The sequence below is a fragment of the Cicer arietinum genome, chromosome 7 (assembly GCF_000331145.2).
Source record: "Cicer arietinum cultivar CDC Frontier isolate Library 1 chromosome 7, Cicar.CDCFrontier_v2.0, whole genome shotgun sequence".
NCBI classification, from domain to species: Eukaryota; Viridiplantae; Streptophyta; class Magnoliopsida; order Fabales; family Fabaceae; genus Cicer; species Cicer arietinum.
The window spans coordinates 58,373,502-58,387,968 of record NC_021166.2 but is presented as its reverse complement, the minus strand read 5'-3'; the positions used below and the strand labels follow the sequence as shown (position 1 = coordinate 58,387,968).

The following is a 14,467-nucleotide window of genomic DNA, read 5'->3' as shown; positions in this document are numbered from 1 at the left end:
GTTAAATTTTAGGGAAAAGAAAAATTGCACAAAGAAAAAAAATGAACAATACACCAAATAACACAGCTGTAGATAGAAATTTTGGGACTAAGTGGCACTTCAATTTAACGTCAATCTTGCTGGATCAGTTACAAAATTTAGGAAGGTAGATATATAATTATTTTATCTCTTTTTGACTTGTTCATGAATCCTTTTGCCATGTATAACTTTATTATCATAACTACTAATGTATATTTCTTTTTTAAAATAAGAACTGAATTTGCTTAAAGAATAAGAGAGGGTTAATTACATCAAGTTCCAAAAGATGTTGCAAAAGAGATGAGAGATCATTTAAAATGGTCTAAACAAGTAGCCAAAGGGCTTAGACGAGCAAAAAGTGCAAAAATTTGTGTCATGATATATGAATGGCAATCTTAAGTGTAACGTCAATCTCAATTTAATTATCATTTTATAACATCAATAAAATATTTATGAATTTTTAATGTTATCAATATTACTAAAGGAGTTGAAAGTACATAGTTGACAAATAATAAACGAAGCATAGAGATAGTTAGTTTTAATATATTATTATTGTAATGAAAATATATATGAATATTATTTTTCATAAAATATATACACATTAATATTTTGTTTAAGGTGATTTTTTGTCAAACGAAAGTCAACGGAATTTAAAATGCAAATAAATGTTTAATTTTTTTTATTAAATTTTTTTTAGTTGAATTATATTTCAGAAACTCATAAGTGGTAAAACATATACCTCAATGCTAAAAAAATACTCATAGAAATACTTACATTTCTTCTATCAAAAAGCTCCTCATATCTACACCATGAGTTATACCCACAACTTTTATTAACAAATAAATGTTTAATCAATGAAATTTCGAGACACTAAACAAATTAATGTGTATACTTACATAAGTAAGGGGATAGTTTTAAGGCTGAAATTTGTTTAAAAAAAGGTTGGGGAAGTTGACTTTGAATTAATAACTCAAATGTGAAAAAACAATTGAATCATAAAACACTAATAAGTAAAGTAACATGAATTTTAAAGTGATTGAAACAAAATGGCTTGAAAGTAAATGTGAAATATTTTTTTTTTTTAAAGTTTAAATTGCAAGTTAAATTTAAATGAACTAGAATAAATGTTTGTTTTAAATTGTTGACATAATGAAAAAACATAATTTCCAAAAAAATTGTAAATATTGTGATGCATACTTAATGTTTCAGAAAATTTGAATTCGTTTTTTGATTTATAAGTATCTGATGATTTATCCTCTAATAAAAACTCTTATATGTAATTAAAGTAAACTAAGTAATTGATTTTCAATATTGATACGCGTAAATCTTACAAGTTTTTTAGTCTTTTTATCGTTGTGAGTTTGTATCCGTCCAATCTATAATAATGGGCCATATTCCCGACAATTACTCTTCCTCTATGAACACATATTTAATTGAAAAAATTTACTTTGTACTCTCATTTCTGTACTTATATCCTTATAAATTTTTAAAAATATTAAATATATTTTTGATTTTTTTTTTTACTATTTTATCAATTCAAATTAAGATTTTTTTAAAATTTCTTTTTAAAATTTTCGGTGCAAAAGATTTCTGTCAGAAAACTTAGGTACTATTTTTTTATAAATTTTTTTTGTGTATATCGAAAAACTTCTTTACAAGTTTTTCGATAAACCCCTCATGTACCAAAAAACTTGTAAAAAAGGTTTCCGGTGTACACCAAATTTTTTTTCTTTAAATAATTTATTTTTCGAAAAATTTAAAAAAAATATTTCAAGTTTTTCTGTAATTTAACTACTTTACTGGAAAACTTGGAAAAAGTTTTTCGGAATGAGACTTTTTTATCGAAAAACTTAAAAAAAAGGTTTTCGGAGTATAACTTTACTAGAAAACTTGGAAATAGTTTTCTAGAATATATAATGTGTACCGAAAAACTTAAAAAAAAATTTCCATTAAAGTTGAATTTTATTTTATAAATATTAAAATTTATACAAAGACAAAAATATTATTTTCTTAACTTTTGCTTTTGTCAACCTTTCCTTTTTCAGAATTTTATTGAATGTCGAATCTCTATGTTTAAATGACTTCATGGTTGTTGATGGTTCATGTATTTTAATTCAAAGTTGACTTTTACATTGTCCCTCATTTCAACTCGTCATTTTTGTCGAACGAACCCCTTTTTATTGACAAATTTTAATTTTATTAATTAACATATTTGTTATCTTCAATTGTTTATATTGTTTATATGCCTTAAATCTTTTACGTTAAAATTAAACTAATTTTCTTTTCTAGATATACTAGTTAAATACTCACGCATTCACATGATTTCCTAGAATTATAATTTATAGATCAAATTGAAAGTATATACATGGTAAATTTACATTTTGATTAGTTAATTACAAAATCCATATTCCCTTCCACATACCCTACATTTTTTCCACCATTAATTCACCTCTCCCATCCCGCGTGACATTACTCCCTTCAACCATTAACTACACATTCCTCCCTAAATAAAAAAGACATGCATATTACAAAAAAAAAAAAGACATATATATTCCACCATGTAGGGGTATTCAAAAAAATCAAAAATTGAACTAAACTGACAACTACAAGTAATAGAGGTTGAAGCACGATCGAATGACACTCTCCAAAATCCTTCATGGTTAACCATAGTTATGACATATTCACATAAAGAGTGAGACTCATTTCTCTCTAATATCGATAAAGCTAGGAATAACTTAAACTCGTTTTGAAACAACTCAAATACAACGTGCGTGTACACTTTTCCCATTTGTATCAATATTGGTGACAACTCGTATCTTAACCTTGCAAGCTTATGTGAGGACTCATACTCATAACTCAACTCGTTGCTTCTCTTCTCCTCAACAACTCGTTCAAAGTGCTTGAAAAATTGTATAATATCCACATTGGGTTTCATACCAGATTTGAAGTGAGCATTCAAGCTTTCACTGAGTTGGGTACTCCGCATGCCAAGAGTGAACGCTTCCTTCATGTAACAAGCAGCCCATTTTTTTTTAATAGCATAAACTGATTTGATCCAATTATTTTCATGAACATCATATTGGTTGATCAAGTTTGTCCAAGCAGTCTCAAAATCTGCTTCAACGTCAATATCATACATGCATTTCTTGAAATCTCTTAAAAGATAATTTCCTCCCTTCATCAAGTTCCCAAGGTGTTTAATTCCATTTTGCAACAAGTGCCATGTGCATAAACCATGGTGAGTTTTGGGCATCACTTCAGCCAGTGCCCTGGCCATTAGGGGTGTTTAAGAAAACCAAAAACTGAACCAAACTGCTGAACTGAACCGAACCGAATTGGTTTTGAACTGAACTGATTTATAAAAATTGAGAACCGAACTGTTTTCGAACTGATTTTTTAAAACAAGAACTGAACCAAACTGGTTTTCAGTTTAAAAAACCGAACCGAACTGGTTTTTAATTTAAAAAAACTGAACCGAATTTATTTTTTTATAAGTAATTAAGGGTAATTATGTAAAATTTAGCCTATATGAACAAAAAACTAAGTTAAACCGGTTTGATTCAGTTCAAAATAAAAAACCGGTTCACCATTTTATAAAATTGGTTTGGTTCGGTTTTTTGAACTGGAAACTGGTTCAGTTCATTTTTTTGAACTGAAAATCAGTTCGGTTCAATTTTCAAACAGTTCTAGTTCAGAACTGAACTTTGGCCACCTCTACCAGATGTTCCAATTAATATCATCTTTCCACAACACAATCTCTTCACTCTTTTCATCAACACCACTATTGCTTTGATTTTGATCATTTTGAAAATGAATAACTCAAAGTTGCAAAATAATTAAACATTGTATATTACATTTACTTCCCTCATTGATGAATAACATTATTAGGTGCAAAGGCATTGGTAGCATCCTTTAATTATGAGGATATCGATGAATGACCTCAACCCAAGTGAGAAACTTGAGGAACACCGTAAGTATTCTTTGGTAAAAATCTCAGATTTCAACTTGTATAGCCGATTGTAGGTAAAGAATTAAAAAATATATAATGTGTCATCAACTTATTGGAGTGTGTTTAAAGAAGTGTGTTAGACCTAGTTCATATCATGCTAATACATTATTGCAACATGTATTGAACCAACTATAAGTACTATGATAATATTGAGATGAGCAAAATAGAAAAAAAACATGAAAATAATTTTTTAATTTTTTTATAAAATTACATTTTTACTCCTTTATCTTATTTAATTTTAATAATTTGATTTTTTTTCTTCTTATTTTTATCTAAAATTAATTCTTTATGTTTTAAAACTTACGAATTGGTCTTTTATTTATATTTAAAAAAAAATGTTGATACTTCAAGCCACATCAATTTAATTTTTAATAGTTTTTTAAAATAAATAATAATAAAACTATCATCTTCATCCCTTACATCATCATCTACATAAAAACCTAGAAAAAAAAAAATAAAACCTCAAAATTAAAAAAAGTAAATCGCAAATCAACCAAACTAATCAAAACCATAACAAACATCACACAGACACAATTCAGATCCTTAAAAAAAAAACATTATTATTTTTTTTTAGTGAAAATCAACTCATTTTTAGCTTCATCTTCTTCTTCAGAGTCTCCTGAACACATTTCAGAAGATACCCAATATAATGTTAGAAGAAGAAAAAAAACATAAAGGAGAAGAAAAGAAGGGGCAGAGGGAAATATGTTCAACCCATAACCTATGGTTTTTGAATTTCGAAAAAATTATTTTAAAACTTATTTTCAACCACCGAAGAGATTACTAGGTTGAGTCGTGGACTAAGTTTCTCTCTATAAATGTTTCGCGACACTGTCTAAAATTGTGCAATGCAGACTATCAAGTATCAACCACAATATTCTTAGGATAAAATAGCGTAAATAAAACTGCATGATTTCTACTGCGCGGTAGAAAATCGTTCTAGAATTATACCATCAATATGACTATAATTGCCACTCTAAAAATATGATACTTGTGACCACTCATAAATTGAATGGACTATGACACAAAAACCGCTCTAAATCCTAAAGAGCAGTGGTATTAGGAACACTCAAAAAAATCTAATGGAAAAAAAAAGAAAGTGGAGAAATGGTTCGGAAGTGCATCAAGGAGAAGAAGGAGAAAAGAGAAAGTTGGGAATTGCATCCAACTTGGTGTATTTTTCACAAGAGTTTGACACTCTTTATATAGTGATGGAAGCAATCTGACATATGTAAATTATCCAATGTAGGACTGTAGTATTTATAGAGTTGAAAACAATTCAATGTATGAAAGCTTTCTAATGTGGGACTTTAACAACTTTTAAATTCACACACTAACGTACTTTCTATGTTCCAACAATCCCATACTTGAATTATATATATATAGGTGAGTCTATCAAGATTACTCCTTTAGCTAGGTACACTAGTCCATATAGATATAGATCTCATTAAGAGTTTGTATTACCTCATCATATCATCGCTTCAAAAATCATGCTTATCTAATTTATAATAGCATGTTCATCTCATATCACTTCATGAATCCTTATTACCCACTAAACCTAATTAAGGGGATCTCTAGTCTTTTAGGTCGGATTACCATCATGATTGACTCATTGATATATAGACAATAGTCTCGCCCTTTTGGATGTGTTTAAGACTTTCTCTCTAGCTATTTCTTTCGTCAAATATCTGCTAAATTTTCATCATTGTGTACATGATCCACTTTAACAGCTCCTTTGAAAAATAACTTCTAATTGTGTTGAGCTTGCGATGTATCTGTTGTCTCTTATCGTTGTAATAACAATTCTCAATCTTTGCAACAACTGCAGTATTATCGCAGTGGATCAACACAATTGACATTGATTTTTTCCATAAAGGGATCTCAACTAGCAAACATCTCAACCAACTCACTTCTTCACTAGTGGTTACTAATGATATCATTTCAGACTCCAAAGTGGATTTAGCCAATATTTTTTTTCTACAATTTCCAAGATACAACTCCACTTGTTATGCTAAATATATAGACACTAGTTGCTTTTGAATCATATGAGAAAATGTTTCAATTAGCATCACTATATCCTTTAAGGATGACATGAAATCTTTTATAGTGTAATTCGAGAGTCATGGTCCTTTTAAGATATCTCAGAACTGTCTTGATTGTGTGCCAATGCTCTAGATTGTGTGTCAATGCTCTATGGTAGGTCTATTGGTAAAGATGCACAATAGTCTCATGGCGTAGGTAATGTCGGGTCTATTACAGTCAGTGTTAACACGAGGCTGCCAATGATGCTCACATATTTAGTTTGCTTATATCTTTCTTTAAGATATTTCTTTAAGATATTTTCGAACATAGTAAGACTGATCCAAAGAAATTCTCTTTTCTGACATAGTAATATTGATTCAAATGATTACTTTTGCTTCTCTAGTTGACATTGATTTTTTTCCATAAAGCGATCTCAACTAGCAAACATCTCAACCAGCTCGGTTTTGCACTAGCAGTTGTTACTGCTATCATTTTAGACTCCACAGTGGATTGAGCCAATATCTTTTGTTTATTCGATTTCCAAGATATAGCTCCACCAACTATGCTAAATATATAACCACTGGTATCTTTTGAATCACATGACAAAGTGTTTCAATCGACATCATTGTATCATTTAAGGACAAAAATAAATCTTTGATATTGTAATCATTGTATCCTTTTAAGAAATCTCAGACCTCTCTCGATTGCGTGCCAATGCTCATAATCATTTTTATTAGAAAGTATAGTCAGAACAATCGTCAATAAAAGTGATAAAATAACATTTTTCATTTCTAGTTAAAGTCTCATCAAATTCACAATCGTCAATAAATATATTTTATTAATTTCAACATTTAATTTAAACATGTATCTTTCGTGTATCATTTCCTAATAAAAATATCATTATTAGAAATTATGTACAAATATGCCCCTATAGACTGAGTAAACTTTGTCTTATTTAGAAGAAAATCAAAAACAATATTTTTTTCTTATCTCTGGAGGCGGGTTATTAGACTTCCTAGAGACTTTTTTTGTTTGTCTTAAGTCTGAGATAATTTTTGAAATTCATCCAAGTTGGGGTTGTGTGTTAATAATAACATCAATTTGAAATTGTTCATCTTAAGTCATACCTTCAAAGATGATCTCATGAGCTATCTTTTGAATTTCATGGGATTGAGCCTCTACATATCCGCCGTCGATCATCTGATACTTGAGGCAGCGACTCATAACATACTTTTTAGCCTTAACTTCATCGGTATCATATTTCTTTTTCAAAGCATCATAAACATCTTTAGCAGTATTGACGGAACTAGTAGTCATCAGTAAGTCTATTAAGAATATAATTCTTGTAGAGGTAATCATTATCCTCTCACTGGATTAATTATGCAGCTTTCTTATCATTTTCTGTTTGCTCAGTTGTTCTGTAATCACTGGAATTTTTTTAATCAGAATATTGACAACCTTTTTCATAGCTAATAAATATAACATCTTTTGTTGTCGTCGTTTGAAGTAACATCCCTCAAAATGAAATAGTTTATTGAAATCCGAAGCAATATATCTAGAAAATGACCGCAGTTTCTGCCAGAACAAATGCCAACCAACAACAACCGCAGTTTCCGCCAGAACTAGCATCTCCGAGCTTAAACTCTGTCTTCTATTTTGTTTCTTCGATCTATTAAATTTCTCTAATTCGATTATTGGCATTTCCTTGCCTATATTTTCTATGTATTCCTAACCTTTTTTTTCCACCTCCACACGCACTTCTAGACACAATTTTAAAAGAAAGTAATATATTTGTCTTCTAAAAATACCATTATGGGTTCCCTAAACTCAATTATTTAACACATGGAATTATTTATATGTAAGCTAACCGTTCCTCCCCCAATTCACGTAAAATAATATATTCTTTTGACACAAAAACCATGTGCAATATATTAAATAGGACTTTATAATTACTATATTTTAAAACTAGTATCAGATGAAATATAAAATATTGGACTTTGTAATTATATAGAAGGAAAATGTTGACTAGCATGCTGCTAATTCAGAATACTTATTTTTGTCTTATATTGTATATGGAGCTTAACCCAAATCCTCTCTTTGATAAAATTAATTGATAACTGAAAGTTTATATATAATAATTGTTAAATTGATTGTAATTTTTGTTAAAATTAACGGTTCAATTAGTTTAAAACTGTAAAATAATATAAAATGATATTTTTAATTAAAAATAAATTTTATCAATTAATGTTTAAAATATTTAAACGTACTAAATTTAAATTTATTAATTTAAAATTTATCAAATCTGATATAATTTTTATTTATTTATCTATTTTATTTATATCAATTAAAATAAATACAATATTTACTTAAATATTAATTATTTTAAAATTTAAATTATTTACAATTAATTTAAAATTATAATAAATAAATTATTTATTAATATGATATATTTTTATTTATTTAACTAGTTTATTAATTTTAAATTATAAGAAGTAATTTATTTTAAAATTTTTACTATAAATTATTATTTATTAAAATTATTTTAAATTTATAATTAAACATTATTTATAAATAAATGATTTATTTAATTTTTAAAAAAATTATATAATTGTTTATTTTAAATTATAATAATCAAATTATAAAGGGTAACAAATAATTTTAGTTACAATAATAAAGATAAAATTGAAGAAAAAAATGATAAAACTAAACTACTTGAATTAACTTATAAAAACGTTATAAACTAGAAACTTATAAATCACTGTTACCAATCAAAGCCAAAATAAATTAAGCACGTTACTATTCAATTATAATGTAATTATAGTTTTTTGAACATATGGAATTTAATTATTTAATCAAAGCTTACAATAAAAGAAAAAAAATGTTTTGTAGGTTCAAAAACTACAAAGGACATGTGGCGTGTAAATCGACGACACCATTAAGTTAGAATTTATTTAGTCTAAAATGAAAAATTATTAAAGTAAATAAATTAATAATTAATTTTTTATCTAATTATGATTAGTTATGTATATATACGTAATATTAACTATTATTTTATTATTTATTAACGATTAATATTACTTATTTTATTATTCAAAGTGAATTTTTCATTTTAGAGAAATTTAATCCATTAAATCACACATACTATATTACTCTCACATTTTTAAAATAATTGTTCTATTTAACTATTTCACACAAAATAAAACAAAAAATTGAATAATACAAACTTAATATTATGGTCATCTTACACAACATCAAACTTGTTACATTGATGTAAATTATGGGGTTCAATATGTATGTTCAAGCTTAAAAGGACTAAAGATAAATATTGTAACTCAATTATATGAGATACAAGAGGCAAACCCGTCAACACAAACACAACTAGTATCTTCATCCAACATCATATTTGTTCATTTTTACTGGATTTTAACTTTCAGTAGTGTAAAATACACTATCAAATTTTGTTTTTGATAATGTATCCGAGGCAGATGGGCAAACATAGGGGTTGACCCAATTCTTTTTTAACAATTATACATTGTTGCAAATTATGGGTTTTTTTTTATTCACGTAAAATATCAATTTTTGACGAAATCAAAATTTCTTATATATTTTTATTGGTAATAAAATTGAAATCAAATCGCACAATAAAAATGAAATCAGTTAAAGAAAATAGATTTGATTTCTTTAAAATGAACAATTTAATTTAAAAAATAAAATAAGAATCAATTGTTGATATTATTTGTACATTCATAATCAATCATATATTATTCTATTATCAACCATTCATTTATTCAGTTTATTATATTCTCATTTTATGAGTCAAAATCTTAAGAAAATAATATGGCAGTGAAAGATGAATTGGTGTAACAAAATAAGAGGGTGGCTGGATTTGGGCAAAGAGCAGTAACAGATATTGAATCATAAGGGATGAGAGGGGCAAGAGGGAGAAAGAGGGTGGATAAGGGATTGTGTGATGAAAATTATATATACTTTCATTTTTTTATATGATTAATCCAAGACTTTTGATTATATTTTAAACAAATTTATTGGTATATAAAAGTGGTATATTTTATTCTAAAAAAATGAGTTAATTCTATTATGAAAAATTTTAACAAGTATGAAAAAACACTTGCTAAAAAATTAAGTAGAAATATAATTTTAGAATTTGCGTATTTAGCATTTTAATTTTTTTTTAAATTATTTGTTTTTATGTAAAATTTATGTTTTCTTTTTCTTTTTTCTTTTTTAAAACTATTTATTAATTTTTTTATATTTTAATAAATGTTCTTAAGATATTTATTAACGTGATCTATTTTGTTTTATTTATATTTGACAGTAGAGTAATTCACACCACTGTCTATTGCATGCTTGCTGACATGAAATTCGGTTGATTGGTTTGGAAAGTTGGAAGGAAATATTGGATGTTGGCAACCATTTGAGTATATTATTTAAATATTATATATACAAAAAATAATTAAATTATATTTAAAGAATTATATTAAAAATTATATTTATTTAATAATATTATACCACATAAATATAATTTAAAATAAATTATATTTATAAATTTTAATATTAATTTATAGTGATTTGTTATGTTGTTATGATGCATTAAAACTAATGTCAATATAATAAATAATTATAATTAATATTAAAATTTATAAATATAATTTATATAATAATTATTTTTAATTTAGTTGATTTTAAAAAAATATTTATCTAAAAATATTATTAAGTAAATATAATTTTTTAAATATAATTTAATTCTTCATTTTTATATCTCTATATATATATATATATATATTATGTGTGTTTAAATATTAATTCTAAATAATTGTGATTAACCAAATATTTTCTACAAAAGATAAAAGTGTTGAATGGTGGTACGGTGACGTGACGGTGAGTTTGAAAAGTTTAGCCAGTGTGACATTTATGGAAAAGTCCAAAAACATTAATGAATAGAGTCAGAGACCAAGACAACAATATTGTGGACCAATTTACGATCATGGGATTGTTGCTAGAGTTTCTAACTATTTCTTTCTGCACAAATTCACACACACTTTGGCCATTCCTACTTAAATGCATTATTTTAAGACCATACATCACCTTAATGCGTTTTTAACTTTTACTTATGGAAATTCGTGCTTTTTTTTAGGACTGTTTTCGAACCTGTGATTCTTCTTCCTTAGCTCTACTCATCTAAAGTTAATAAATTTATACTCAATTATATTTTTTATTTTAATTATATTCATGAAAATAATCTACTAATTTTGAAATTGAATATGGTTTTCATCAATTACCATATTTAATGCAATTTAAATATCAATTTATATTTTTTATCTCATAAATATTGATTTTTAGCTTAGAAAAATTTACTCTAAAAATATGATTTTTCTTCAAATTTCAGTTGATACATAAATCATCATTTTTGTTACAAAAAATTATCTTTTAAAGGTGAAAAACATAGATTGTGACTACAAATGCAATTAATGTAATAATTGAGAGGTAATGAAGTTAGATTTTAAAATAAGAATATAATGTTTTGCGAGTGTGATAAATAGGAAATCAAAGTGTAATTAAATTTTAAAACTCTTTCATCCGTGTTATTTGAGTTGGATACAATTTATAAGAAAATTATGACCTATATTAATTTTAACTAATGATAAAATACTTTTTAATTGTTACGTTTGTAGAAATTTTTTGTTTCTATTTAATTGTCATTTTCAAAATTCAACTCAACATTAATTATTAATTTGTCAATGATACTCTTAACTATTTATTGTAGTAAAAAATATGAGAAATGATAACAAATAATTAAGTACATTAGAAGAGAAAAATAAATAATAGTATCAAAAATAACAATTTTTATTAATTGTCTTAATATGTCTAAAACGCAAACAAAAAGAATGACAGTTAAAAATGAACCAAACATTAATTTAGGTAGTAATTAATTATACATTGGCAACAAATAATTTAACATAAAGAAAAATTGTCAAGCGACATTTATATTGAGATGAATAGGTACTAAATGTTGATATATAGTTGATAAAATAAATCATTAATAATTCATATTATACGTCATGAGTTTGTTTTTTAGAAATATAAGCCATGAGTTAATTTACTCACTGTATCAAGGGCTTATTTTGAATTTATTATGAACAAAAATACATATTTTTATATTTAATAAGGATCATATTTAAATTGTTTAATTTTTTTTTTTGATTTCCTGTGAAAAAGAAATACGTTATAAATACACCTCACATTGTATAATGATAATTTCATTAATTAATTAAATTAACTATATTTTTTGAAATAAAAGTACAAATTACGGATAGAGTGATTATTTATTTTAAAATAGTTAAATCTAATAAGAGAAAAATTATTATTTGAAAAAATTCAACTATAATTTAGATAAGAGATATAACTTTATAATAATTTATATAGAAAAACCATAAGAGGTCATTCGATCGGATCATCCCCTATTTATATCCACACACCAAGTTCAACAGTGTTTAATATAAAAAGATAAAATTTTATAATAATTAATAAAAAATAATATTTTTCTATATAAATTATTTTTGTAAGTATGAATTAGATTCAATATAAGACTTAAAATTTATACTCCTTTAGTCTCAAATATATCAAATAATCTAATTACATTTATTATTACTCTAACGGACATTTATTGCGTAGATGGCCATTTATAGTTAAAAGATAAATTAATAAATATAGTTTATTTTTTATACGCCATTACAAAAATTAAATTCACTTAACTACTGGTATTATCTTTAATAACTATAAAAATTGAGAATAAGTATTTTTATTTATAAATGAGTCCAAAGTGCGAGAAATATAATCTCTCATTTTTTTTATTTTTTTGTTTTCTCACTACATATTATATTTTTTTAAGTTCTAAGATATAATAATTATTGTTTAGATATAGCACTAACCAATAATACTAATGTATTTTAAAATTATATAATTAGCTATAATTAATACGTATATTATTTAACTTCAAATTTTAAATAAATTAAAAACATTTATACATAAAATTCACACATTATATATATTAAATAATTTTTCTTAATATATTTAAGAATGAATTAAAAAAACAAAGAAAATACTTTTAAATAAATATACTACTAGTGTGTAAAGACTCTTCTCTCTTTTTGTTTTCATCATTAAATTAGAAGGAAAAAAAAATTAAGTTCATGTTAAGAAACAGATTTAGAAAAGATTGGAAATTTAAGGGTATATAACATAATTGTTTGTCTTGAACCTTTTGATGTTGTCACTTAATTTATATATATTTACTAAAACAAATACTGTCGTCACTACTATAAAACTTAATATGATATTCATTTTTTATAGCAAACTAAGATTTGGATCTATGTGTAAACTATTTTATAGTAGTATACTAATAATAGATATATGTCAAATTTACCCAAAAAAATCAGTCTAATAATTAAGGGTGAGACATTAAAGAAGTATTGTATATAAAAAAAGGTCTATAATTTAATCTACGCTGTTAATATTTCTTTCTCTTATAACAAATACCACTAACATTTTCTTATAAATTATGTATATAAAATGCAAATTATGTGGCACTCCACTCATAGCTTTGTCGACGTCAGTGTAAACATTCAAACAATCATAAATTGAATGATGAAGGAAAAATTTGTTAAAGGAGGCCATCATAATAATGCTGGAAACATATATATTATGTGGAAGATATCTTTTACTACTTTAGACAAAAAAAAAAAAAAAAAATTCATGTCACAATTTTTTAAAATCTATTTATTTGCACTTTCTTTCATTTGTTGTAATATTTTTATGTTGATGTCACCTAGATTTCCCTCCCAACAATTTTTGTCTTAATTGGCACACAACTTTAGGAAGAAGCAAACTTTAGCACATTCGAATCACCCAAAACATAAACCCTTTAATTTGAAATTTAAAAATCATAGAAAAGATAAGACAAATTAATAGAAGATCATGTAGGTCCCTTATACACATTGTTATTTTCCCATGGCTCTAAATAATAATAGCTTCATTTTTGTCAGTGACCTAAAGTCAGTGAATTTGTCATAACAACTATATAGCCAATATACGACGACACTGCCCTCTAATTAATGACACAAGTCCTAACAACATCACTGCAGCACAGAGCAACCCTATACATTTATTTATTATTTTTTGAAATAAACAATTATAGATTTATTAATTAAGATCCCGCCCATGCAACAACATTTAAAAATTTCTAAATATACTGCATGGAAGGCCGAAAATGTTGAAACTTTAAATGGATTTTATATAGATATTTTAATTTATTTTTCATGGTTATATAGATATTTCTTTTGAAATAAAAATTATTTTAAAAAATTGATTTTTCTAATAGATGTGGTCTATGAAATATGAGTA

At 25.4% G+C, this 14,467-nt stretch overlaps 1 protein-coding gene across 1 annotated transcript; it reads right to left on the bottom strand.

The window, feature by feature from the left end:
* Nucleotides 1-2,507: 2,507 nt before the first annotated feature.
* On the bottom strand, nt 2,508-3,295 carry LOC140918868 (protein FAR1-RELATED SEQUENCE 5-like). Its single transcript, XM_073363672.1, has 2 exons — nt 2,626-3,295; nt 2,508-2,521 (listed from the first exon to the last, which is right to left on the bottom strand). Exons 1-2 carry the CDS (start codon nt 3,293-3,295, stop codon nt 2,508-2,510), a joined length of 684 nt encoding a protein of 227 aa, XP_073219773.1.
* Between the last annotated feature and the right edge of the window lie 11,172 nt (nt 3,296-14,467).

Bases quoted from the DNA above. Each gene is read 5' to 3' on its own strand.
- LOC140918868 (XM_073363672.1), bottom strand. From the start codon at position 3,295: ATGGCCAGGGCACTGGCTGAAGTGATGCCCAAAACTCACCATGGTTTA.